The 26,103-nt window shown below is 45.4% G+C and overlaps 1 protein-coding gene across 2 annotated transcripts in view; it reads right to left on the bottom strand.

Annotated features, from left to right (window-relative positions):
* SRPX (sushi repeat containing protein X-linked) overlaps positions 1–24,992 on the bottom strand; it is a 47,923-nt gene extending 22,931 nt beyond the window's left edge. For both annotated transcript variants that reach the window (XM_075430573.1, XM_075430564.1), the window contains exon 1: positions 24,707–24,992. In XM_075430573.1, the coding sequence (XP_075286688.1) occupies positions 24,707–24,776 (70 nt within the window). In that variant the 5' untranslated portion in view covers positions 24,777–24,992. The remainder of the gene's footprint in view (positions 1–24,706) is intronic.
* Positions 24,993–26,103: the final 1,111 nt, after the last annotated feature.

Raw genomic sequence — 26,103 nt, forward strand, 5'->3', positions numbered from 1 at the left:
CGGCTTCTGTCCCCTCGTTCCCCACTCGCCATTCATGATCGCCGTTTCATCTTCATTTTCTCAGCCACAAAACAAAGTACTTCTGCTTCACATATGTTCAAAATTAGCTACCAAGCCACGCAAGGACAAAGCACTGTTCCGCGTTCAAAGTGCTAAAATTATGGCAGTACGAAAACCGGGTATTTGAGGAAGAATGACAAGAACAGCAAGCTGCTTTAACAGATGTTCCTTATCACTGTTCAGGGTATGGCAGGTTCCCGCAAAACACAGCTGTGGATTTTGTTCCAGCAGATGACAAGCAAAGCGCATGAAATAACACTTCCATTTTAAGATTAATCTATTACGAGATTAATCTATGGATTTAGATGATTCTGTTTATGTTAGGAAAAACCATTCTCTTCATTCACAAAATAATCACCATATTTTTATAACCAGGGGATACATAGAAAAGGTTTCTCTTTACACGTTTTATTTGGGCATAGAGTTCTAAGGAAACTACATACAACCTAGTAGAAAACATGTAGCAGGGTCTGTCACCAAGAGCACAACAGTCTGGGCTGAAGGAATAAATCCAGGGATACGACTGCTGGACGGGGCAGGAGGAGCTGTAACACGAAGCCTTCTGATGAAGTAAAAATCCTCATACAAGAAGAATTAATTATTAAGAGAACACATTTAGTGTTCAAACTGGCGAGCTAATGGGACACTCGGACACACAACAGTTCCTATTTGCACAAAACCTAAATCAGACCATTTCAGGATCACTTTTAGCTGTGTTTTGTGGTTGCCAAATCCACTCCAAGTGTCCCAATGCCAGCGTTCAAGCTATTTCTCATTCAGCAAAACACTTACGCATCTCCTGAAGTGGTCTCACCAGCCTCAAGGAGACCACTTGTTTAACCCTAAACCCACTCAAAATTGATCACAGATGTTTACATTCAACATCAAGCACCTGATGAACTACTGCACTGCTTTAATACCACAATCTACACCCAGTGAAGGCAGCTAATCTTGGTTTCTCCTGATGGCTCCATTTCCACACTTACAGCCCACCACTTGCTCTCCTGGCCGGAGGCCTTGGTCTGCTGAAAAAGAAAGGGAGGGAAGCGGAGCACAGAGCTGCATTCATGAATTAGCACAGATTACAATGGCACACTCACATGTGCACAAAATGCAAGATATATAAATTACATACACACAGCCAAACATGCATTGAGCGAGATACTCCTGTATTTCTAGGATCTGGTTGCCCTCCCCTTTGCCTCTCTAAGTCTGCAAAAGCTTTGAGAGGAGAGTACTTCAATTGCTCCACAGCAGCGACGATCAATTTGTCGGTGTTTGCTGAGCCAGAGAAGGAAGACAAATGCTATCAGATTGCAGGGAAAGTTTTAGGAGGACTTCTGCTGTCCCTCACTTTTGCTCATCTTAGGCACATTACCCCTTTGCGCACCGCAGATATCTGAGCAGATAGAAAGACGCTGCTCCAGACAAGACCCCGAACTTTACCACACTTGTCAGGCACAGTAAATCAGGCCACGGCAGGCAAAACCTCTCTGGTGTGTAGGTACCCTCCACAATAAAACATTTCAGATATTACATGGTATTAATCTTTAATTGGAAAACAATCTTTCCATTCTGCCTTACTGTCTCAAAGGTCTCCAGAACTGGAAGATCTACCAATAACTGCTTAGCCATCTTAATCCTACAAACAAGAAACTGCACCTTCTCAAACCTGAAAGCAGGCATTTTCTCACTGAATCATTTAATTCTGACAAGCAGCAGCAAGGCAGGGTTAAAGCAATAATAAAAACACACAAAAGAAAAATCAATACCAGTAGAAGATTAAAGGTTTTTTTTTAAAAAAAAAAAAAAAGTTAAAAGGAAAAATAAAGCACCAATAAGTGAGAAACACAACATTAAAGCCCGCAACCACATCTAAACCTTAGCAGAGTTATTCAGTGTAAGATCTTCATCAGGGCTGCTGGGATTACCCGCGTGGACAAAGCGAATGAGGACTGGTGCTCTACTGTTTGATGCCCCTGGTCACGTGAGTGATTGCACATGGGGAAGGTGAGGGTCAGGCACACATGACTCCTCTCCCCATCGCAAAGGTTCGCCCATGCAGGTCTGCTGGCAGAATCAGGGCACAAGAATACAATGCCAAGGCAGGCACTGCATATGCGGGTGTGTACATGAACACCATTTAACACGTCCTTGTGTTATCAGTCCTTTAAAATTGAGAAAAAGAAGCAACAGGGGCCATAAGAGGCATAATTGCTATGCAAACTTGTTTATCCCATGACTGACACATGAATTTCTTAACTCTTTTTTAGTTGTATCAGCTGAAAATAAACTATAGACAATGACAATGTAGCTCATGAAACCAGTCAGAAACGTTTTAGTTTACTGCTCTAAGACAGGACAAGAGTCTACAGCACTTAGCCTGCAATAAGAGCTTTTTTCTGAACAGCAGTGCTCTCCTCCCTAGTTAACATCAGGCAGACTGAAGAGTGTTATATCTACTGTACTTACAGTTCCTGCAGAATACATTAATAAAATCTCAGATTTTTTAGGCCATATTATTTTGTCCATTTACACCACTGAGTTTCTTAAGCCTTTTTTCTCTTTCTTATGCTCTTTAGCTCAGGGTTTATAAGGATTACCTAAAATTGAGGTACGCAGCGTAAAAAGCAGCAGCAAAAGTCAATGTTCCAGTTTATGCTCTACTGAAGCTTTAAGTCTTAAATACAGCACCAATTTACTTAAACACGTATTTCAGAAAAGATCACTGCATTTTGAATTTTTTGAACATTGCTGGGAAATGGAGAACAGAAAAAAACAACCTTAAAAATACAGCGATGAATTACAATTTCCAGTTTCAGCTGCATGGCGAATTTCATAGACTAACCAAAAGGAAAACAAAGTGGAAAAAAAAAACAACAAGCCAAAAACCAGTTGTAATGATACTGTGCGTTGCACACAGGGCAACAACTTGAGTTAAATGAGCTTAGATGACATGTTCTCTGGTCTGCAGGCACTGGTTACTCTCGACACTAGAAAGAAAGGAAAGGCTCATTCCACATGTGATTAATCCTTCAAAACAGAGGACAGCGCTTGGGAATTCCTTCCATACTCAAACAGCTGATCAGTTTAAGCATATGTAAGAAGAGGATGACAAGTTTCCACCAATAAGCCTGTAACATCTGGATTTAGTCCCTCCACTCTTTCGCCTCAGAGTTTTACATTCCACAATACCTGAAGCCACATCAAATATGTGAATTTAAAAACCTAGCTCTATGTGCAGCAGACTGTAGAGCTTCTTGCAGTATGGCAGGGCAAGGTCACACTAAGACCTCAGAAGTCTGGAAGATGTACATGAGGACGCAGAAAAAGCACAAAAAATGGTCATGACCTTCACATTAGAGGGCTTTATTTTGTGTGTAAAAATACTTGCACTCATTTTATGATAGCAGTAAAAATGGAAAGCCTGGTTTTTCATCTAATTCTTTACTGGTTGAACACTACGCCCCAGTTCTGCAAAGCTCATGCTTAAACGCCACTGGCTTCGGTGGGATTTCAGTGTTTGTTTAAAAACTGCCTGCACACTCAGGTGTTTTGTTGCTTCTGGTCTGTAAGGCTTAAAATGAAAAAAAATATACTGTGTTACAGAAATCAAAGCAGAACAAACAGCAGAGGAAGAGTTAGCAAAATCAATTAATAACTAGCCAGAGATACTGATTTGCCTTCAACCTTCCTACAGGTGGGTTGATATAGAAATGCAACTGTCATTAATGAAAATGTTTAAATGTAGATAATCTAATGGTCTAATGGCAACTGCTCATACTAAGCAGTCTTCAACATGCATAGTAACTCAAAAGATATCATCTGCCCTCCTCTTTCCTCAAAGGATGTTCCCAGTGGCCACACCACTTATCAGTCTCCTGCTTGACTCAGTCACTAGTTCCAACTGTCTTTGCAATGCACGGGAAAACAAGTCAAAGCACAGAAACCCAACAACCTTGCATTCAGCAAGAGTCGTGCTGAACTGAGAAGTAGAGGGTATCAAGACAGTCATGGCCTGTTCTTGTATCCAAACGCAGCTCACTCATCCAGACTAAGTTAATAATTCTATGTGCAATATAGTAGCCCGGATGACTAACTTCCAGATACATTTAGAAATTTCCCTGCCTGTATTTATGGAAATACATACGTGGATAGCAAAAATTTGAGCTTCCGTGCACACTTGCAAACTCCACACCACTGTTGTGCTTTTCTTCCTTGCAGGTGTAAAGTCTTTCAGGCACAGAAAGTAATCCCATAGCAAGAAGATCCCCTCAGGGCTATACACAGATTAATTCACCATGTCTCAGTACTGATTAAGATGCAGACACCATCTTTTAAAGCACAGGTTTAAACTTGCTTCAAGAGAGATGCCTCATACAAGATTCCATCAAAAAACAGTTCTTTCAAAGTCATCATAATCAAAGCACAACTGAAATGCAGAACAGAAAGCTTCAGAATTAGGAAGTTCAAAAGAGGTCAGAGATGTCTGAAGTTTGCATGCCAGCAGTGGCTTACGCTTTGTGAAATAAAACTGTCCAATTACATAGAAATGACAAATCTGATCAGGAAAACGCAGGGAGAGGTTCTTTTCCCAAATGATAATCTCTTCCCTCCTCCTTTGCCATGTGCGACCACAAAGAAACTCTGCACCTGACACCAAGCCATGAAGGTGTTTCAAAACAGATTAATTACATGTGTTGAGACACTATTGCTTTACATAGAAGTCAGATAACAAAACCAAACTCGTTTCATGTGCTGGCAAATATTGCGTGACAAAGAAAACACTACTCCTGGCATGAGGTGTCTCACTCACTTCAATGAAATCACATACCCAGAATTAGGCAGCCATGTCCGCGCAGTTCACTCACAAAAATCAGTGGTGGGATGGAAATCGCATGGACACAGAAGTTAGTGTCAGTCCAGAAAGGCTCTGTACAGTACAATTCAACACTGCTTCCTTTTATGTACACATGTAGATATCTTAGATACAGCAAATCCAAAGCAAAACACTTTCCACCACTGATTTTGGTTTATTTTTCCCTCTTCAGACCGGCAATAAAAGTGCAAGTTGTTCAAGTGGCTCTGACTCAACCCAGGCAGAAGTCCTGTAACACAGCACCAGTCAAGGGAAAAAACTGGCAGACTTAATGAGAGGCTACAAACATCTTTGCCAACACACATGTACAGTCCAGGAACCGTAGAGCAGTCGTAAACTGCTCCCAGATACCTTGCTCTATTGCAAATACATTTGCTTTTACTCTAATCATGTGTTTAGCGTTAGTAAGACCAGTGTATGCAAATACTGCTTGTAGTACACACACACAAAATGAGCAAAGGCCTTCGGTAATTGCATTTTAAATACTATTCACTTGAAGCTGTAAAAAAATAATATCCCTCATGAAAATTGTGTCCTTACATTCAATGAAAACAAATGAGGCATTTCCAGAATCCTAATTCTGGAAATTTTGCTTTGCTCTGGATTGCTCTTGTGATGTGACATTCTGAGTGAGTCAATGGGAAGTGAGGATTTCATCAAATTTTGCTTAAAAGGCAATTTAAGAGCTGCAAAATAATTATACATATATATATATAGCTGGTTCAACAGAAAATCCATTTAAAGAAAATCTAGTCAAAAGGTGAAACATATGGATGAAAGGCCTCTGTTATTTAAATAGTGTCGATTTCTGTGGAAGAAAAAGCAGCTCAATAGGCTAATAAAGATACACTCGGCAGCTGACATTGGTACACCTTCACGAGAAATACTAGTCATCTCCCATGTCGTTCCTTATTTCCCACATAGGCCACGTTCCCTTGACTGCTGAACAGTACAACCCACATGGTGCCATGATGATTCATCAAGTGGATGGGCTACGGGGGTCAAGCTGGGAGCTTGGCTCACAGGGAAAAATCTGAACGTTACATACAGGGATAGTGCTCTCATGAAATGCTGATTTTCAGCATGACCAGTGAGGGTTTTTTTTGTTTGGGCTCATTGCCAAGTCAAACATTTAAATAAGTAGATGCAGAGAAAGAGGAAGAAGTTAGCTTCTAGGATTTTTTAAGCTGGCAAGAGAAGGCCCAGGAGCATCCACTCTCCCTTTTAAAGGGCTCCACTTGATAAGAATCTTGCAATAAACTGACACCCACCAAAACAAAATAAAACCCCCCAAAAGAAATGCAAACAAAAGAAGTCACTGAATAGATGGAAATGCAGATAGTTATGCCAGCAGGAGACCAACGGGGACGAGGTTGGAGAAAATGTTTTCTTTGTTCTGGCCATGAGGAACTCAAAGTTTGTTTTTTGCTGAAGAAACTCTTCAATAAATAATGCTCAAAAAAACTACCAGCAGCATCTCTCCTTATGATCAGAAACAGTCACAGCACCACAGACTGTTACCAAAGAAAAGGACAAGAAGTGAACACGAACACGAAAATGTGAATCAATTCAGCTGAACAAAATGTACATTCTTCCATCAATAGGTGTAAGGAGGGTAAACACACTGCACTACACCTCCATAGAACACAGCTACCAGGCTGCATGCTGCGTAACAATATATTTGCTATTCTGAGCACATATGTAGTCTAAGTCAGAGGTTAAGCTATCAGGAAAGCAAAGCGTTCATTATTTACAGCAGCTATGGGGTTGTGCACGGAAAATACAGACAGCTACAACACAATATACAAGAATTTGCACGCTGTGTCAGATAAACCACAAGAGGCTCTGCAAAGGCTGTCCACACATGGCCTGCGGTCTGGACATCTGTAAGCGTCACTAGTTCCTTTGCTGCTCCCACGTAGCATCGTCCACCGGTAACACTTGATCCCAGACTCTGTCCCATCCTGGCAGATACCAGCTCACCTCAATTACTCACAGCTTTGTCACCGCTCAAACAGACTACAATAGCCTGATCTACCTAGGCATGAAGTTCTGGGCAATTAAGGAAATTTCACCTATTTTATAACCCTGCAGCGCGTCTCCACCAGCCCTCTGTTTTCCAGGCTGGCTTCTCCCAGCACTTCTACTGCTGACGTATGTCTGGACCTTTTCTCCACAATGGTTTCGCAGCCTGAGCTGAGAACTGTCCACCTGCGCTCTGCCAGCAACCCCTCCTCTTCTGCCAGGACTTTGCAGGCTGCATGACCCCCTACAGACAGGGGTGACCAGCGCCCAGAGGCACTCTATTTCCAGAGCTGCTTTGCTGATGGATCTTACACATCCTAAAAACCAAACTGATGTGTGAATTTGGAGTCACAAGGAAATGATGGGCCGCCAGGGACTCTGAGAGCTTTCATCTCACCGACAGAAAGCAACACAGGTCTGTTGCCAGCATCGTTCAGCTGTGCATACCTGGTCTCGTCAGAGTTTCCCAAGAGCTGGGACAGCCGGAGCCGTCCACTAAAGTGGGAAAGCTGCGTGCCAGTGAAGTGCACAGCCACCCTCCCGCAACAGCCGCACTGACCGGTCTGCCTCCAGGCTATCCAAAAGGGTGAAAGACTATCTCAGGTGCTGGGATGACGCTCTGTTCGGATGAACACGCTTTGACGCCACGGTGGTTTCCATCCCCGATGGCAGGGCACACCTCCATCAGGACAGCAGGTCCTGAGGACCAGCCCCCACCTGTGGCACGAAGTCTTCTGGCACAAAGAGCTCCCACAGGCCATTGCTACCTTTTATGCTAAGCAGAAGCAATTGGGTCTGGGGTTTTTTTCAGACTTTTCTCATGAAATTTATGAAACTGAGTTTATAAGAAATCAAGCCTGAATTACACATAAAGCCAAACAAGATGCTTCAGTGGCTTCTGCAACAGGCAAAGGACCGGGAGGACAGGGTACACTGCAGTCAGGTGCACCATTAGATGCGCTAGAAGGCTGCAAGATGGAAAAGCAAACTGGGACTCTGAAGAGGCAAACAAATGCCACTGCATAATGATAAGACTGTTGTCTTTTAAGATCCAGAGAAATAATTCCTGTGAACATACTTCAATATGCTTTTTTTCCTTTATATTAAGATTTTATAGGGTCTTTAACCTAGGCCTACAATTTAGGAACAGACTGAAAAGGCAGAAAAACAGGAGGCCATCTATAGCAGGCAAATAAGGGACTGAAAAGAGGTATTACTACTGGTAACTAGAAAGAGGTAGAACTACTAGTAACTGGTTAATCAAGTAAAGAACATTTAAGCTGAAAGTCTCCTTAATGACCAGTTCCAGTGGGCTTTGGGATAACTTTCCAAAGGAAGAGACTGAAAACTAATCCTGATCTATTCTGAATTGGTGACAGATGGAAGAAATCTTTTTTTTTTTTTTTTAAATGCTGAGAGTGGAAACTGGCACATCTCAGTATCTAACTTTTAATACTACAGAACCAGATACACTGCTTTCCTCTCTTTATTCTTTAGTCACGTGTTCTTTCTGAAGCTCTGCCATTTCAAAAATATTTTTCAGATTTTACGAGGAGACTAAAAGAAAGGCTCCCTAGGAAAAAATCTCAGCTTTAAGCATCAGACGCGACACCAACACTTGAAAACCAGCATCAGGAGCTGCCTGTAATCCATAGGAAACTCTCCAACAAGTTCCTAGAAAACAGAAGGGAAGCAGAAAAACGTCAAGTGACTGACTGTGATCTCCTCTTGCTCTTTAGTAAGTGAAGTCACACAGTGTCAGAAGTGACACAGAACTACTCTAAACCCTACACTGGCAGCGAGCTCCCTTGAGGACTTCTCCCCTTTGCAACTTTTCCTTACCTTCTCTGCTTAAGTCACCACTTATTAAAAAAAAAAAAAAAAAGTCTTCTGTTGTGGCTCATTATCCTCAACTGGCTGAAGCAGGACTTCTCCCCAAGTTAGCCTGAACTTGTCAGCTTGCATTCTCTCACTAGTTGTCGTCTTATGAATAAATACGTCTGCAGTCCAGATGTCTGTCAGAACATACTTCTAAGTTCCACTTCCATGAGAACAGTTTCCTTTTAGAGAAAACAGAAGCATGTACATTGGTTTACAAAGTCCCTGTTCTAGAAAACTTGTTAATTTATCTATGTCACCTGCGAACACCATGCAAACAGACGAAAGTATCAAGAGCTGTTGGCATTAATACTGGAGGCCCCTCTTAGAAGAAAAATGCAGATTTCTAAGGCCTCCAGGACTATTCATGCTTTACTAGTGCTTTGCAAGGGCATACGAAGGAGAGAAAGCAGGCGTCCGCCTAGGGAGGAAGAGCTGAAGGAACAACCCAGAGCCATGTCAGGCAGTCAGCAGGTCAAAAACTGGGCAAAGACGACAGAAAACCAGGTGGCACTTCATAAAAAAGAGATGCAGAGGAACTTAAAATTTAATAGCAAACTAATCAACTGAAGGAAAAAGTAAACAATTGCTGTCAAGGCTCAGGAGGCAGGAGTGTAATTCATTTCTGAAGACAGTATTAATAACAGCCTCAAAGCAAACAGTATTTAATATGGAGTTCACAGCCAAAAACACAGAAGTCGCATAAACCAACTGATGAGAAGTGGCTTGCTCATTGTGTTTAAAATAATAAATGTTAATCATATTCTAAGGTGGACTCAAAGGTTCTTTGCTACAGCCAGCACAAAATAATGCTGATTAGATTTTAAAGGAACATTTGAGATACTCCCTCCAAACACGTTTTAATTTTTCATTAATATTCATGTCAGTGGCAACTCCCAATCAAAGGATATTCTCCAAGTTCTCACTTCCATTGAAAGCAAGAGGGTAAACAAGTTTGTTTCTGACAAAATGGTTACCAAGGTCATTTGTAAGGGTATTGGCTTAGATGTCCCAGTTTCACTAATTATACACGCATATCACAAAAGTCACAAGAGCATTACAAAAAAAAATATACTGCATTGATGGCTTTTGATATAATAGACTTTGATCTTTTTGTGATTCTTTTAAATTATATCTGCTGAAATTACATGATTCATGAGAAGCATTAACTTGATGTTAAAAAAAAATATATAGCCATACTGTCAAAGACAATGCTCAGAAACTTCACATGCCCCAAACCAGAAAGTAAATAAAAAGAAATCAACAAAAAATTAAATTTCCTCAGTCTTTGAAACCCAAATTGCTGGTTTAAGGCAAAGAGAAACCTGCCAATACCAATATAATAATGTAAACAAAATTAATGATGCAACGCACAAAAGCCACGTGTCCAGAACTACACCCTGCTCTTTCAGGAGAGGGGAAAGGGGAGTGAAAATCCACTGACATGACCAGAAACAGCAGAGGTGACTGGAGCATGTAAAGTGGGACCCTGAGAGAAACCTTTTTGTAGAGAAGAGGAATGTGTATGTGGCCAACCTGTAGGTTTTTCAAAAGGTATGAGCTTGAAGACAGAATGGAAACATGATTCTTCCTAGTCTTTGCAGTAAACGCTGAGGGCTTCTCGTTCTCCCTTGGTAGGCCAGTCCCAGCTTCAGCAGAGCCCCTGCATCACTCGGCCAGGCAGCAAGTGAAGTGGGGAAGCAGAAACCGTAACCACATCCCCGGCCAGTGCAGAGCAACAGAGACAGTGACCACAGGTGCCTACCCCTCTCCTCCTCCCACCTGCATCACACCATTACCAAATACCCAGTGGCACCCCTTTTCTTCTCCCCAGCCCTCCCATCCTGCGGGGCCAAGAGCAGATACTGAGAGGTTGTGGCCAGCACCATGGTCCCCAGCAAGAAGGATGAGGCCCTGTCCTCTGCAGCTCCTGGAAACGCAGTGGCAGGTCCAGCCCCAGGCTCCTGACATCAGGACAGAGCGCGCTGGGAAGCAGCAGGGCCCAGCAGGGAAATACAAGGTCATGCTGTATTCAGTGCAGCTATGTCACCTACGGATGGCCACGCTCTGGGTCCCCCTCGTTAAGTGGAGGCTGATGCCTAGGCAGCTGATGAGCAATGCCTGGCAGAGATGACCAGCTCCAGCAAGCTTGCAGATAGCTTCAAATTACCGAGGTCATGATTCACTTAACATAATTAGGATATAATCCTTCAACAGTCAGTTCTACGAATTTTAGTTGTTGACAGAGCCAGCTTAGTACTGAAAAATAGCTCAAGTTTCATAAACATCCTGAAGATGGTCACTAGAGGCTCTGAGAAAGAACAAGCCACACTCACAGCAGAACAGACATTTTTAAATGACAGATTTACGGGTTCATTTGCATTCTTGTCACACCAAGTTTCTTCTGAGTGTCAAAATATTATGCTATCCAAAGAAACTGGGGATATACAGTAAAGATCAGTTGTTTTGTCTCATAAAGACAGGATAGGTATGTCATCGAATTTCTCACTGCTTCCTCTTCACAGAAGCATCGAAGTCTGAAAAAGTGACTCGTGAGATTTCAGGGCTTGCCATTCAAGCAGACTGACAACCTGCACGCTTGTCATACAGACTGGAGATAGGGATGTAAAAAGGGAGCACGTCAAACACACTGGAAAATAAAAAATTAATAATCCACACAAAAAGTACTAAGCTATTAATAATTCTCATACAAAAATGAAACCATTGCCTAAATGGTTACTAAGAATAATACACTGTAAATAACATGGAACTTAACCCCAAAATCCAGCTGGATGAGATACATCACTCCCTGTAATGCTCACACCAGCTCCAAGCCCACCAGCCCCTGGGGGCCCCTGGCTTGGCCTCCGAGCCACCCTGCAGGGACCCTGCAGTGGGAGCGGGTCCCTGTCCCAGGTCCGCTCGCTGTCTTGGGGCTGCTGGGGGAGGTCCTTGTCCCGCTGCCAGCCCTTCCAGCACCAGGACAGCCCTAACCCTGAAACCTTCTATGTAGAAATGAGAAATCCGAAAGCCCATTCCCCTTCGTCTTTTTTTTTCTTTTTTAATTATTGAAAAATATCAACTCTGCAGTTTTCTATGCATCTAAACCAAACACAACGTTTCATAGAAAAAAAGTATAATCTCTTCAGCTGGGGAGCCTGCATAGCTTTTAGAAACAGCCTTAATGATTTGGACCACCCAGGTACCAAAACAAAATCAAATGCTCAGGTTCCTTGATTTAGTGCTCTCACTTTCCATTTGCAAATCTGATCCCATGTCATTAACAACGGTGAAAGATTCGACATGGATTTCCACTGCAGATAGACCACATAATAACCAGAGGATCCACACATTTGCCTGTCTACAAATACGCTTTTGAGTTTTGTTGATTTCTTTTCACGATTTAAAGATTCTCTTCTTCTTCAAATTTTACTATGATATGCAAAATTGGAAACATGCTGTGCAGTCAGCTCCACAGTGTGGTGTGTCTTGTGTGCAGAAAACAATCAGCGTTACTCCCCCATTTTTCATATATAGTCCTGTGCCGGCCTTTTTACATCAGTGAAAATGGGATGCTACACACAGTGTGAACTCCTAGCAGAAGGCAAGGGGTTAAACAGCTGTACAGGGCAGCTCACCCACCCATCTGCCTCTCACCACTCTGCCCCTCTGCAGCCGGCAGGCTCTCCAGCGTCTCTTATTTGCAAAGGCACCAGTTCAACAGCAGCCTGAGACAAGGCAACATTTGCCAGTAAGGAATCAGGCCAAGGGCAACCTCCAGCAAGACCTGACTATAAGCTCCCTGGTTCCAACTCCCTCACCCAGCTCGCTCCGAGAACAGAAAACATTTTTCTGGGAAAAAGCAGCTATATTATAGGTTGTTTTCAACTGTCCCTCAACAACTGGCCGCTTCGGAAAGAGGCAGTTAGCAGGACCAGTCCATCAAACAGCTCCCCCGCGTAAAGCTTGCTCCAGCCCTCAGAAACCTTCAGGACCTTGTTACAGAGCTGGGACACTCTCATCGCAGGTGGCTGACAACTAAAAGCCCGAAAGAGATGCAATCCTGTACAAACTTGTAAGCTGCTGTACACAGCAGAGCCTGCCAAGCCTTCCTCCTCCCCTGCTCATGCACACACACACACACATAGAGTATCTCGCTGCAATGGCAGGGATTCCTCACAGCTCCTTCCGCAGTGGAAATCAGAAGTGACTAGGAATTACAAAGGACAGTTTTAAAAGAACTGTTTGAGAAAATATATTCTATTGCATGGCCTGCAGTTTGCTGACTGGTACTGGCGTGGGTGGCTTTTCAGTTCAAGTTTATTTAAATTGTGCAATAACTGATCTATGCAGCCACGAGGTCTTATTTACGTCTTCCCTTTGCACAATTCTGTTGCCATTTGGGAGACCCATTTATCACGGTGTCTTCATCCAAAGAAGACCAAGAACATTTTGGAGAGCACAGCTCCCTGTGAACTGGAACATCTATACCACAAAATCCATTAATAATACATTAATTTATTCTCACGTGTCATATACTACAATATGATCATTTTCTACTCCCTGCCCCTCCCTTCTCATTGTCTTTGTGCAATAAAGAATAGCTTTGCTAAAGGCAGAAGAGTAGAGAGAGACCAGGGTTATGCCTTAGAGACAACATTCATCAGTGGCAAATCAAAACCCATACTCCTTGCAAAGGGCTTACAAATGTGGAAATCTTTTATAACTCCAATGGAGGACTTATTTTCTGTTCCTTCGGACTGATCCATTTTGGCAAACTTTTCCAACAAGGCAATCAGACAGTCATAAATCAATCATGTTATCTTTCTGATGAGTTACAAGTCGTCTTTCATTGCACACACAATGTGTGTGGTTTTTAATGTATGTTATAGCTAAAATGTCTGAGTCATTTTATCAGTATGCCACACATTGAAGACTTCCCTAAACAAACTGGCAGACAAAAATATTGCAAAAGGATGATTTTTGGTAAAAATCAAACAAAACAACTTCCAGGGCTGCAGTGCATGTGCTGTGCTGTTACTGGTATCTAAGAGGTCTGAAATGCCTTGGAGCCATCTAAAGATACCATTTGATATTCTTGTTTTTGACATTCAGTTGAAGAGAGCCACGGAATTACCAAGCAGAAGCACTTCTCTTAAAAACAGAGCCAAAAACAAAATCAGGTGTTCGTATTTTCTGAAAAGGTGACAAGCTTTCAGCCAGTTAACCACTGCAAGCTTCCAGTGTGCTGCTGCAAAGGCTGAAAAGGTATTGGTGATACACCAACAGCACTGCTGGCACTTATACAAAAGTTGCCCTCCCTTATTACAGAACTACTCACAATTTGATGCATTTGATTGGAAATTTCCTTAACCTCGAAGTCAAGGTGTGTTTACAGTTACGGTTATCTCCCATTTCTCCCAGACACATATGTCCTATCTGATTACGACAAGCGTTAAGTACCAATAAGAAACTCAAAATGTGCTTCCTGATACCTATTGAAATAGAAATGCAGCCCGCCAGAAGCTGTAACTGCAGCAGTAAGAAGGGTGATGGAAAGACTAGCCAGAAGAGTGCACAGGTACGCCCAGAACCACAACCAGGCACACATCACCCCTTTCCAGTTTTAAAAGAGACCCAAGAGCAACCTGTAGCAGTTTCATAACTAAACACACCCACACGGTTTTACTTAATATGATGCAGTATACATGCAATAGCAATAGTAGTGCTTGCTCCTTACATGAACGTTTTTCAGTCAAACCTCTTGAAGTGCCCTCTCCTGCCAGATAAAGCATTTTACAATGGGGGTGCAGACACAGGCTAACCAGCTCCCTTACTGTCACAAAAAGAAATCCGTGGTACAAAGCCAAAGCAACCTATCTGCCAGATGCCTTCACAAAAAACACCTTCAACAAGTCATTCCTTTTTTCCTCACTACAGTAATAAGAAAAGTCTACATTTCAGCATGGAGTAGCCTTCTGGGGCAGTCACAGCCACTCATTTCCCAGAAAAGTAAAGTATGGGGAAGACCTTTTTATTATTTGTTGGGTTGTGGGCTTTTTTATTTAAATATTTCATTGTCACAGTAACTCAGTGCCAGGTTCATTGTTTCTGGTATCTGTCTCTGGGCAGCATAGAACCGTGAATGCCTGTGAGCCAACAGGTTTTTAATCTCCAAGAATAGCTGGATAGATGCACGTTAACGTTGGTATACTTACGAGTATACTTACAGTGTAACCAGAGAGCCACAATGGACAGACTCAAGACGGGCAGAATCAATTCAAGTAATTATTAAATGCATTGCCCAAAAGTTGAAAACTTTGAAGAAAACTGTAACGGCATAGGCTCGTAACTCTGAGGCAGGAGCTAGAAGCAGCATCTCCCTCCATCTGGCCAGTCAGTGTCAGGAAGCCTGATGAAAGATCTCTGAGGGACACTGGGATGGACCACAGACCCTAGTAGGTTAAAACTCTCATGGTACAGCCAAAAAGGAGATGACTTTGCTCCGTGACTCACACTGCCAGCCCACACTGGTTAAGTGTAGGCTTTGGGTAAACCATGCAGCATGACAAGGCACTGCTGGAGAAGCTTGAACACAGGGCTACTTTCAAACTGCAATGCTATTCTTAGTGGATGTATCTATGACATGTCTAAATCCAGTACTGTAAATGGCAATGGCATTTCCTGAAAAGAACAAGCAGAGGGCGAGAAGTGGGGAAGAATAAAATCAGATGTCTTCAATCACATTGCTTAAATTGTAAGAAAATGTGTCTGTTCAGAGTTGTGACAAATTTTAAATTTTACACAACTGGAAAGAAAGGGTTTCCCTCTCCAACAACAACACAGTAATTTCAGAATCTTCAGAACAAACTTTCCTTATAACACAAACTTCTAAATTATACTCATTGAGTATGTGGAGTATTCTCACACATGTACACTGTACCCACTGCAAGATCTGCGGCAAAAGACAGCAGTAACGTAAAATACACTGTTACATATTTTCCTGCAAAGCCGCAGAAGTTTCTCCTGTGTCTCCCTGGAGGACACAGCTGCACATCACAATTCAAAGACGATACAAATCCAAGACACATGGACACATGCATAGATATTTACTCACCAGTTTCAAACAAAGGAATGCAAGCAATCAAGGATCTTTATGATATGCATCTTGCACGTTTTGGTTGTGGGTTTTTTCCCCTGCCCTTGAAAATAGTTCATAATAACCTGCTGGTGTCTCACAAGAACAGCCCAGAACACGCATCATTTCAAGCACTCTCCTTTCTTTCTGAGGTCTATGCATCAGGCAAAACTCGGCCTCTCGGAGCAGCTAACCTAAACCTCACTGATGTCATCCGTCCTCAGATGAAGATGCATTTTCATTGAGTAAGCAAAACGCATGAAGTTATACAAACTGTTATCTGCTCAAACCGCAAAAACCGTCGCCAAAAATGCCCGCCTGCCCACAGCTTGAGCTGCCCAGGCTGGCAGAGGCTCCGCGCTCCGGCACGGCTGGGGGTGCTTTCCCCCCCCAGCCCGTACTTTGCCGCCGGGAAGGATGGCAGCTCTCCCTCCCAGCTGCTGAGCCTACCTCCAGCAGCTGGAACCAGGGCAGGGAAGCCCCCCAGGCAGCCAGCTGAACCAGACAGCACCACCCCAGGCAACGAGATGGGCCCACCCTCGGTGCTTACTTCACACCAAATAGCACAAGAGGGTAACAGAAGACATGCTAGATAAACGCATGGGAGCTACATCCCAAACCGGCCTCGCCAAGCAGGCTTTCCTCTCCCCGGCAGCTTGCAGCAACTCGCTGCGAGATGGCACACGAAGCCACCACACTGCTCGCGCCCAGGTGCAGTCGAGAAAGCCGGGCAGCCCGCCTCAGAGTCAAGAGCTAAGCAGAAAACCACACGCGGGAGAGTAGAAAAGATTTGAAAACTGCCGCCCGGGTGAGAGAAGAGCATATGTTTCCAGCAATGCCAAACAGGAACCAGAGTAGGTTTGGGAGACAGCCATTTTGGAGATCTCTCCTGTTGTGCAAACATGCCCGGCAGCCCTGACCAGGGCCTGGACTTTGGCCCTTCCCAGCGAGGGATCCTGCCCATGGCCTTACACGCCAGGAGTCAGGCACCACAGGTGGGTGGGAGGAAGCCCAGGGCAGCCAGGAGGAGAACAAGGAGTCCACCCTGGTGGGCAAACCCCGGCCACAGTTGCCTAACGTCTCCTGGGGGGAAAGCACAACTCTCAAACGTAACCGAAAGAAGAGACGCTGTTGAGAAGGGTACGAGGGAACACCAAGACGCTGCTTTTGCAAGGTAGCATCCGCTAAGCGCTGGAGAACAAAGCACAAAAATAGCAGTAAAAATAAAAATCAGGAGCTGGTGATGAAGGCCAGCCAGCCAAACCTGGGAACCGCAGCAGGGCCAGTCCAGTAACTTCTGATTAGGAAACAAGCAAAAACCCACCAGCAACAGTTTCTCCACAAACAAGCCTTTTAGCAGAAAAGTTTCATTTTAACAGTAGTCCTGCACCAAGGCATTTTTACAGACTCACTTCAGTACGCTGGTAGCGGGCTCTTAACCTGCTCCCATGCTAAACACATTCTCCTCTATCTTCACAGAAATGAAGAGGGGGATGTAATTTTAGACATTTCTCTCAGGAAAAGTCCCTGCAGCTGCCAGGCAACACTATTTAGAGATAATGTTGGGTAGGGGATGGATTTCTTATCATCCTGTTGTTGCACTTGACAGAGCTTTGCTCTCCATGTAACTACTCCTTCTGCATTTTTGTGTGCTATGTACGCAGCAAAGACACCATTTGTTTCCTCAAGCACAACAAATTCTTGTCAAGATTGTTTAGGCAAAGGAAGATATTGGCAAAGCTGAGCTTCCCATATTTATTAACATGGGGAAATTTATTTCCATGAGTGTCTCAAGAAATATAAAAATCCTTTTTCTCTTCATGTAAAGATACGCCAAATGACAAGTTGAAGTGGTTCAAACTCTGGCAGAGCTCTTAAGTGGCTATTTCAAGTTACAGGGAAGATCAAAATTGTTAAAGTTAAAACCTATAATTTCAAGCCACTTTCAAGGTACTGCAGCATAGATTTTCAGTTTGAACAGCCTTAACAGTGCTCCTTTTGATACAATCAATAGTTAGAAACAGCAGCAAAGCATTACCGGCCGGCCAGACAGCAGTGTCCTGTATGCTGAGCTGTTCATTTACTGCTCTAAAAACTTGAAGTGAATGCCTTGTGAAACACACGATCCCCAGCAGTCTTTATCATATAACATAACCTGAAACAGTGAATAAACAAACCCAAGACAAACACAGCCATTTCAGAACCAGAAAAATTAGCCAAGTATTCAGAGAAACATGTAATTTGTTACCTGAGTTGGGGCAAAAACATTTGTACTTTCAGAAGCTTCACAGAAGTACCATGAAAGACACAAAGACTGACCATATTAAATTACAGTCTGTATTACAATACAGTATACATTACAATTTCATGAAGTATTAGAACTACAGGCCAGTCAGTCTCACGTCTGTGCCCGGCAAGATCATGGAGTAGATCCTCCGGGAAGCTATGCTAAGGCACGTGGAAAATAAGCCAATACGGCTTCACTAAGCACAAATCGTGCCTGACAAATTTGGTGGCCTTCCACAACGGGGTTACAGTGGTGGTAGATAAGGGAAGAGCAACTGATGTCATCTGCCTGGACTTGAGCAAAGCAACTGACACTGTCCTGCACAACGCCCTTGTCTCTAAATTGGAGAGGCACGGATTTCATGGATAGACCATTCCATGGATAAGGAATTGGCTGGATGGTCGCACTCAAAGAGTTGTGGTCAACGGCTCAGTGTTGAAGCGGAGACCAGTGACAAGTGGCGTTCCTCAGGGGTCGGTACTGGGTCTGACATGGACAGTGGGACTGAGTGAATCCTCAGCAAGTTTGCCAATGACACCAAGCTGCGTGGTGCGGTCGACATGCTGGAGAGACGGGATGCCATCCAGAAAGACCAGGACAGGCTTGAGAGGTGGGCGTGTGCAAACCTCAGGAAGTTCAACAAGACCAAGTGCAAGGTTCTGCACGTGGATCGGGGCAATCCCAGGCACAGATACAGGCTGGGCGGAGAATGGACTGAGAGCAGCCCTGAGGAGAAGGACCTGGGGGTACTGGTGGATGAAAAGCTGGACATGAGCCAACAATGTGCACTCGCAGCCCAGAAAACGAACCGTACCTCGGGTTGCATCAAAAGCACTGTTGCCAGCAGGTCAAGGGAGGTGATTCTGCCCCTCTACTCCACTTTGGGGAGACCCCACCTGGAGTACTGCATCCAGCTCTGCAGCCCGCAGCACAGGAAAGACATGGACCTGTCGGAGCAGGTCCAGAGAAGGGCCACAAAAATGATAAGAGGGATGGAACACCGTTCCTATGAAGAAAGGCTGAGAGAGTTGGGACAGTTCAGCCTGGAGAAGAGAAGGCTCTGGGAAGACCTTATTGCAGCCTTCCAGTACCTGAAGGGGGCCTGTAAGAAAGCTAGAGAGGGACTTTTTTACAAGGGCATGTAGTGATAGAACAAGGGGTAACGGCTTTAAACTGAAAGAGCGTAGATTTAGATTAGATATAAGAAAGAAATTTTTCACTATGAGGGTGGTGGGGCACCGGAACAGGTTGCCCAGAGAAGCTGTGGATGGCCTCTCCCTGGCAGTGTCCAAGGCCAGGCTGGATGGGGCTTTGAGCAGCCTGGTCTAGTGGAAGGTGTCTCTGCTCGTGGCAGGGGGGTTGGAAATAGATCTTTAAGGTCCCTTCCAAACCAAACCATTCTATGATTCTGTGACTACTGATCACCTTTTCAGACAAAAGATTAGTAGTGTGATGGAGGTGGAAGTAGAGAAGGATGGGAGTGTTGGTGTTCGCCTGTCCATTGCTCTCCACTCCAGGCAATCACAGCAGTGGGCTGGGGACCCATCCCTTGGAAACAGCCTCTCCCAATGAAGATGGTCTTGGGACCCTTATACTACCTAATCTCATGTATGGCAGCCTAGTACAGGTCTCAAAAGTTACGACTGCTGCATCAGTACCCAAAAACTTAAGTATATTTTTATACACTTTATAAGCTACCAGAGAACCTCACCAATTATTTCAGTGACCCCTCCAAGACGACCTGCCTGCGGCAACTGAATTGCAAGAAATTCCAACACGGAGTCAAAACCCACAAGGACACAGGATTCATTATTTGTGTCTTTACAGCACATCCACGCAAACGAGGTTCTTCACACACTCCTTGGCCTTCAGTCAATTACAGTTTACGAACAGTGCATCAAGACATCTGACAGTATGGGCTGAAGGTCATGTCCATCTCCAAACTTCATTCTTCCTGTAAATCAGTAAGCAGCAGTATCTAAGTAGTAGACTTTTTACCATCTCCAATGGGGAAAAGCAAGGAAGAACAAGTCTAAGAAACTTGCCTCAGGTTACGTATCAAATAGGTAAGGAGTCTGAATATTCAACCCAGTGTCTTATTCAACTCAGTACTGATACAACAGCATGCCAAATCTTGTTCCCTGCAGCTTCATCAGCCACAGATTTGTTCCAATTGATACCCATCCCATTCATAACTCTAAAGAGAGAGGGGGAAAAAAAAAAATGTATTTCAGTAATGTTCACTTACAACTACTAGTTTCAACTGAGAGATGGAGAGACTACAGTAAAACACATCTCAACATCACCATTTCCTGGTTGTTTTTAGAGTCAATGTTTTTGCCAACCCAAGTTATAAGCTCATTCATACCTTTCACAGACAAGAACCTCACCTGTACTGATGGCAATCTCACTTGCAAGTTTTTACAAACACTGTGTTTATACATTCTAGATGTATCAAGCCCGTGCCACGTCTGCTAGCATTTACTACTGCAGTGGACAAACAATAAAAGGGATACAGCAGCTTGCAGGCGTGAGCAATAATTGCTATTAATTGCTATTAATTGTTCTGTTGCACCACCTGTACCACCTCCAACGCTTGCCTACACTAACTACCCAAGCCGTTACGTGCAGTCAGCGTGCCTGTGCTCTTTGGCGAGGTGTATTTCACTGCCAGAAGGACAGCTGAGCAACTGGTCAAAGCACCTCTCAGAAAATGTTCTTAATTTCACTCTTTGTTTATGTGACCTCACCCTGGAGATTTCAGTTGCAGTGAAGCCCCCAGGTGTTACTAAAGGGTGAGCAGTCTGAGCAGGCCTAGCAGGGAGGACATGATGACCTGATTACTTAAGGAGCACTCAGAAAGAAATGTAGTGCGTTGACAATGCTTAAAGCCATGAGGAGTTTTCAGCAAGGAATTACTGCAGCTCGTGAAAATGCCCCACTTCACACGAGAAAATACAAAAGCAGCATCAAGAGATCAGTTAACATTATTGATTGATACAAATATGACGTATCTGTTGCATTTGAGGTCACTGGAGAATGTCATTTCTATTAGGCTGCTCTACTGCTGGAGGTCTTATTCACTCATATGCAACCACCCAGCTAACTGGAGCTTATTTAGAGAGAGCCAGCCCATCCAAAGCACAACCCTTTGGACAAATCCGTGCCTTAGGACATACAGATCTGCTTGTACCCACATGCTGGGTTTTGTGCTGTAACGGGACAGCAAGCGATTTCAGGGCAGCCACTGCCTTTCCGTGCTGTGCTCGGCCAGGGTGCACAACACCCAGGTCTGCCTCCAGCACGAGCTCGCCACCAGCGCCCGCAGCTCCAGGAGTCCAGCGGACACAGAGCTAAGCACACGAGTGGCTCCTGGACGTACTCCTACATAAATTGTCATCTAAGATTAACAGGCAGAGAGCATGCTGTATTTAAAAAGAAAAAAAAACCCAACAAAAACGCCCTCAGCTGACACAACGGGCCCCACCCTTGGCAACGCAGAAGACCAGCTGCCTGGGGGCCTGGAGACTGCTTCTGGACCGTTCTGCAGCTTGGTCTGATGGACAGGAGATACGAGATGGAACCAAGTTATTAACTGCAATGCCAGATTTTTTTAAAGCCTGCCATGTGACTCTAAGCAATCTTAAATAATTACTTCCTTCAGTTTTGTCCTCCTATCCTTTGTCTACTTACAGCATAAACTCACTGGGCAAGGACTGCCTGTCTCTGAACGGCTGCAGCACCGAGCAGTCTCACCCACAGATGCACCCCGTGCTTTACAGTGCAACTTTGAGAAGAGCTATCCCTTCCACAACCTGACTTCCATTTATTCATTTTTAATCCAAATATACATGTTACAAAGCACACCACACACATATATTGTTTTTCATTGAATTAAATCTCATACAGCTTTTCAAAATAGTTCTATATTACATGGCCTTCAAGTGATTTTAACGGCATCCCTCTTGAGGTCCCTTCACACCAATATCCTGTTCCAATGCGCAGTTTCTTTTTTAATGCAGTATAACCAGTTCCCATTAATTTTGTCACAGATTAGCTTTTCCTTACATCCGCCTACTAAAAGTGTAAATATAAGAGCACAACTGTTCTACACCATGCAGTGCCACTTTATTTCATCTCCCTGTACCCAAAACACCAAACAAGTGATTTCACTACATAGATGTGTACGTACAGCTGTACCCTCACCCGGCACCACTGGGTGGTCAGCAGCGCTCTGCCTGAGCCCAGCAGGGCAAGGATCTACACCGGTTTTTCACAGCTCAGAAAACCCAAACAAAAGAGATGGGAAAAGCTCTGGGCAAGGGTAGAAGAACCTGACAAGAAAGAGCCACTAAAGAGCTCAAAGGTCTTCTCTCTCTCCCTAGTCCTTAGGGAAAAGATTTTAAGGTTCTTTCAACTTCCAGAAGGTGCATCTCTAAGGCATTCCTGAAGAGCAAATGGACCTTTCTCTGAGTGGCGCCATCAGACAGATTTTGTCAGTGCATTGCGGGCTTTGAATGGAACAACGTACAGAGATCACGGGCATCCTTTCCAGATTTGAAACTACAGTCACGGGTAATACAGCAGCTGCTTCACATGCTTTCAAGTATTTTAAGAATTTTAAGTATCCAGGTATTTTTCAATCGCCTTCCTAATGCCAAGGAGATAGTTAATTCAATGACATTTTCACAGACAGAATACTGTCTTGATTTTTACTGCCTACCATCAAATATTGATTGCAGAACTCTGTTTATGGTATGTAAATTATTTCTATTCAGTGTGGAGTTCACCATAGCCTTTGGGTTACGGAGCACAAATGTTCAACACTAAAAACTTCAGGGTTACCAAATTACGAATTCAAGAGATGATTAGACTATTTCTGATGTTTAGGTAACAACCTACCACTGAAAATAAGCATTTTGCAGGAATCGAAAACAGACTGACTTTGTCTACAAAATAGTCAAGTGTGATCTTCGTGGTAACAGTTCATTAAAGTACGTGCATGTATAATCTGTATTCAAGAGGCCCACTTACACACACAACCTACAGACGTTTTTTGAAGAAGCCTGTTTTAGTTTACTGCACAGCATTCGGTACCTAATGTGCACGGAGACCAACACAGTACCACTAAAGAAAATACCTATTTACAGGGTCTCTAGATTTCATATCGAGAATAAAGATTTGAAAGAATATCACTCATTCTGTATTAAAAAAAAAAACCAAACAAAAGAAATGGGATGTGAAGCCTTAATTTTATACTAGGGTTTACAAATACAGCTGCTGATGATTAAAGCTCTTTGGAGCCTTTGACACTAAGCGTAACAGGAAAATTGGACTTTCAAATGAGTGAAAGCTGCAACAAGCAGGCTATTGTGCAACCAACTTGAAGATTACAAGCAAAAACTGAATTTTTGAGATTGGAGAAGTTACATTTAACCTTTTAGGAAGAAAGGGGACAGGACATCAGCATCCTCTGCAAACTAATTGAAGACTAACATCACACGAACCACAAAGTATTCAGTCATCTTTCTAAGAAAATAAAGAGAGCTTGGCAGTACAATAGTCCTCAGAGAAATGCCAGGACAGAAACCTCTGTTGTCTTTGTTGATTTAACCACTGATGTGTCCAATACCTTAGTGTTTTGTAAAGAAAGAACATAAATACGTGTTCCAGGATCTTTCGTGTTGGAAAGAAGCCACTTGAAGCAATCCAACAAAAATAAGAAAAGCTAACTTCAACTCACAAATACCGCTCTTGTGCCATTTTATGCCCCTCCATGGGCAGAACTATGGCTTAAGCAGGGATGGCTCCTGGATTAAAGAAAAATAGGCATCGCCAGCAGAAGGAGGTTCTCCGCACACACAGCTGTGAGCCGTACCAGACACCTTTCTCCCCCGTTCCCCGCCTCTCCTCACTGCCCACCCGCAGCACCGCGCCCCAGCTCGAAGGAACACCCCCCCCCCAACCCGTAATTAGGGGCCACACAGAGCCTCCGTGCCACCGAACCACCTCAGAGCCGGTGCCCTCCCCTCTCCCGGGCCGCGGTTCCCCTGCCGGACACCGGCGCGGAGGAGCGAACGCGTGAGCAGGCGGCGGGCCGCCCCCACCTGCCCTGGGCGGAACAGACCGGAGTTCTGACGGCGCCCCGCAGCCCGCGGCTCCGCACCGCGGGGGACGCTTCCCCGCAGCTGCCGGCCGGCCCGGGACGAGCCCAGGGGAGGCCGAGACGAAGCGCTGCGGGCGGGGGGCCAGCGAGCAGCACGGCCTCCCCGCGCGCCCCGCCGGGGCACCGCCGCGCTCCCCCCCGCCGCCCCGGGCCCAGGCGCTGCCGCGGGCGGGCAGCGTCCCCCTACTCGCGGGAGGAGCCGGCCCCGCCACCGCGCTTCCCCCCGGCCCCCGCCGCCCCCTTCCTCCCCTCCCGTTCCCTTCCCTTCCGTACCCTCGTACGCCAGGCTGGGGCAGGCGCCCAGGGCGAGCAGCGCGGCGAGGCGCAGCCAGCGGCTCCCCATGCTGCGCGGCGGCCCGGCCCGTCCCGGCTGAGGGCTGCGCGGCAAAGGGGCAGGCGGAGGAGGAGGAGGAGTGGGACGGAGACATTCTGCGAGCGGGCTCCCGGGCGCCGCCGGAGACTCCTCCTCCGCCCGCCCCGCCTCGGCGGGAAGGGGCTCCGGCGTTTGGGAGGGAGGGAAGCGCTGCCCCCCGCCCGGGGGCTCCGCTGTCGGAGTGCCCCGCGGTTGCCCCCCGCGGGCGGCGGCACGGCTCCCTCCGACGTGGCCTCCGGGAATCGGCCGGCAGCGCCCTGGCCCGGCGAGAGGTGTGGGGTTGCCCCGCCCGGTGCCCTGACCCGCTGCGCCGTCCCGACCTCAGCCAGGGCACCGAGCTGGCCGCGACGGCGTCGCCTGTCGCCTGCGGGGGGCGGGTGGTGTCGGGGCTGCCTCGGGGCTCCCTCCGGCCCCTTCTCCGGGAAAGCAGGGCTGCTGCTGGCTCTGCTCGCACAATCACAGGGGTTGGAAGGGACCTCTGGGGATCACCTAGTCCAACCCCCCTGCCGAAGCAGGGTCACCTACAGCAGGCTGCACAGGACCTTGTCCAGGCGGGTCTTGAATATCTCCAGAGAAGGAGACTCCACAACCTCCCTGGGCAGCCTGTTCCAGTGCTCCGTCACCCTCAGAGGGAAGAAGTTCTTCCTCGTGTTCAGCTGGAACTTCCTGTGCTTCAGTTTGTGCCCATTGCCCCTTGTCCTGTCGCTCGTGTCCCATCCCATCCCATCCCGGGTGGCGGTGGCCGCGGCGCAGCCCTGGAGAGTTTTGCGGGCAGCAGCGCAGGGAAATGGGCCTGCGCTTTCCGAGATGAACGGCTGCGGTTGCTCAGCAGCTCAGAGATGGCCAGTCTGAAATGTTCAAAAGTCGTGAGTCAGATGCTCAAGTCATGAGATTAAGAAACAAGTTTGAAGCCTTCACATTCCCCATTAACTTTTTGAGCTGCTAGGGTGTCGTGGGGTCACATTTTCAGGCTTTCTTCCATAACCACAAAGACTAGAAGCTTTTTTTCTGCCTTGCAGATGAAAGCAAATTCCCCAGTCCCTCCTAGCCTATGGAAGCGAGGGCTTCAGGCAGGGTATTGAATGTTCTAACGCTTTTAAGTTTGAGATCTGTCAACCCTGCAGCTTGCCTACAGCTAGTCTTGTATTATTTTTTTTTTCACTATCCACCATTAGCGGTAGCATCTAACGCGCATGATAACCTGGTGAAGGTGCGGGAGAGCGCCGGCCCCAGCGAGCGTGCCGCCAGTGAAGAGTTCGCACGCTGGGGCAGTCAGGGGGAGAGACCCCAAGGGAGA

Source organism: Opisthocomus hoazin, chromosome 1 (genome assembly GCF_030867145.1).
Source record: "Opisthocomus hoazin isolate bOpiHoa1 chromosome 1, bOpiHoa1.hap1, whole genome shotgun sequence".
Classification (NCBI taxonomy): Eukaryota; Metazoa; Chordata; class Aves; order Opisthocomiformes; family Opisthocomidae; genus Opisthocomus; species Opisthocomus hoazin.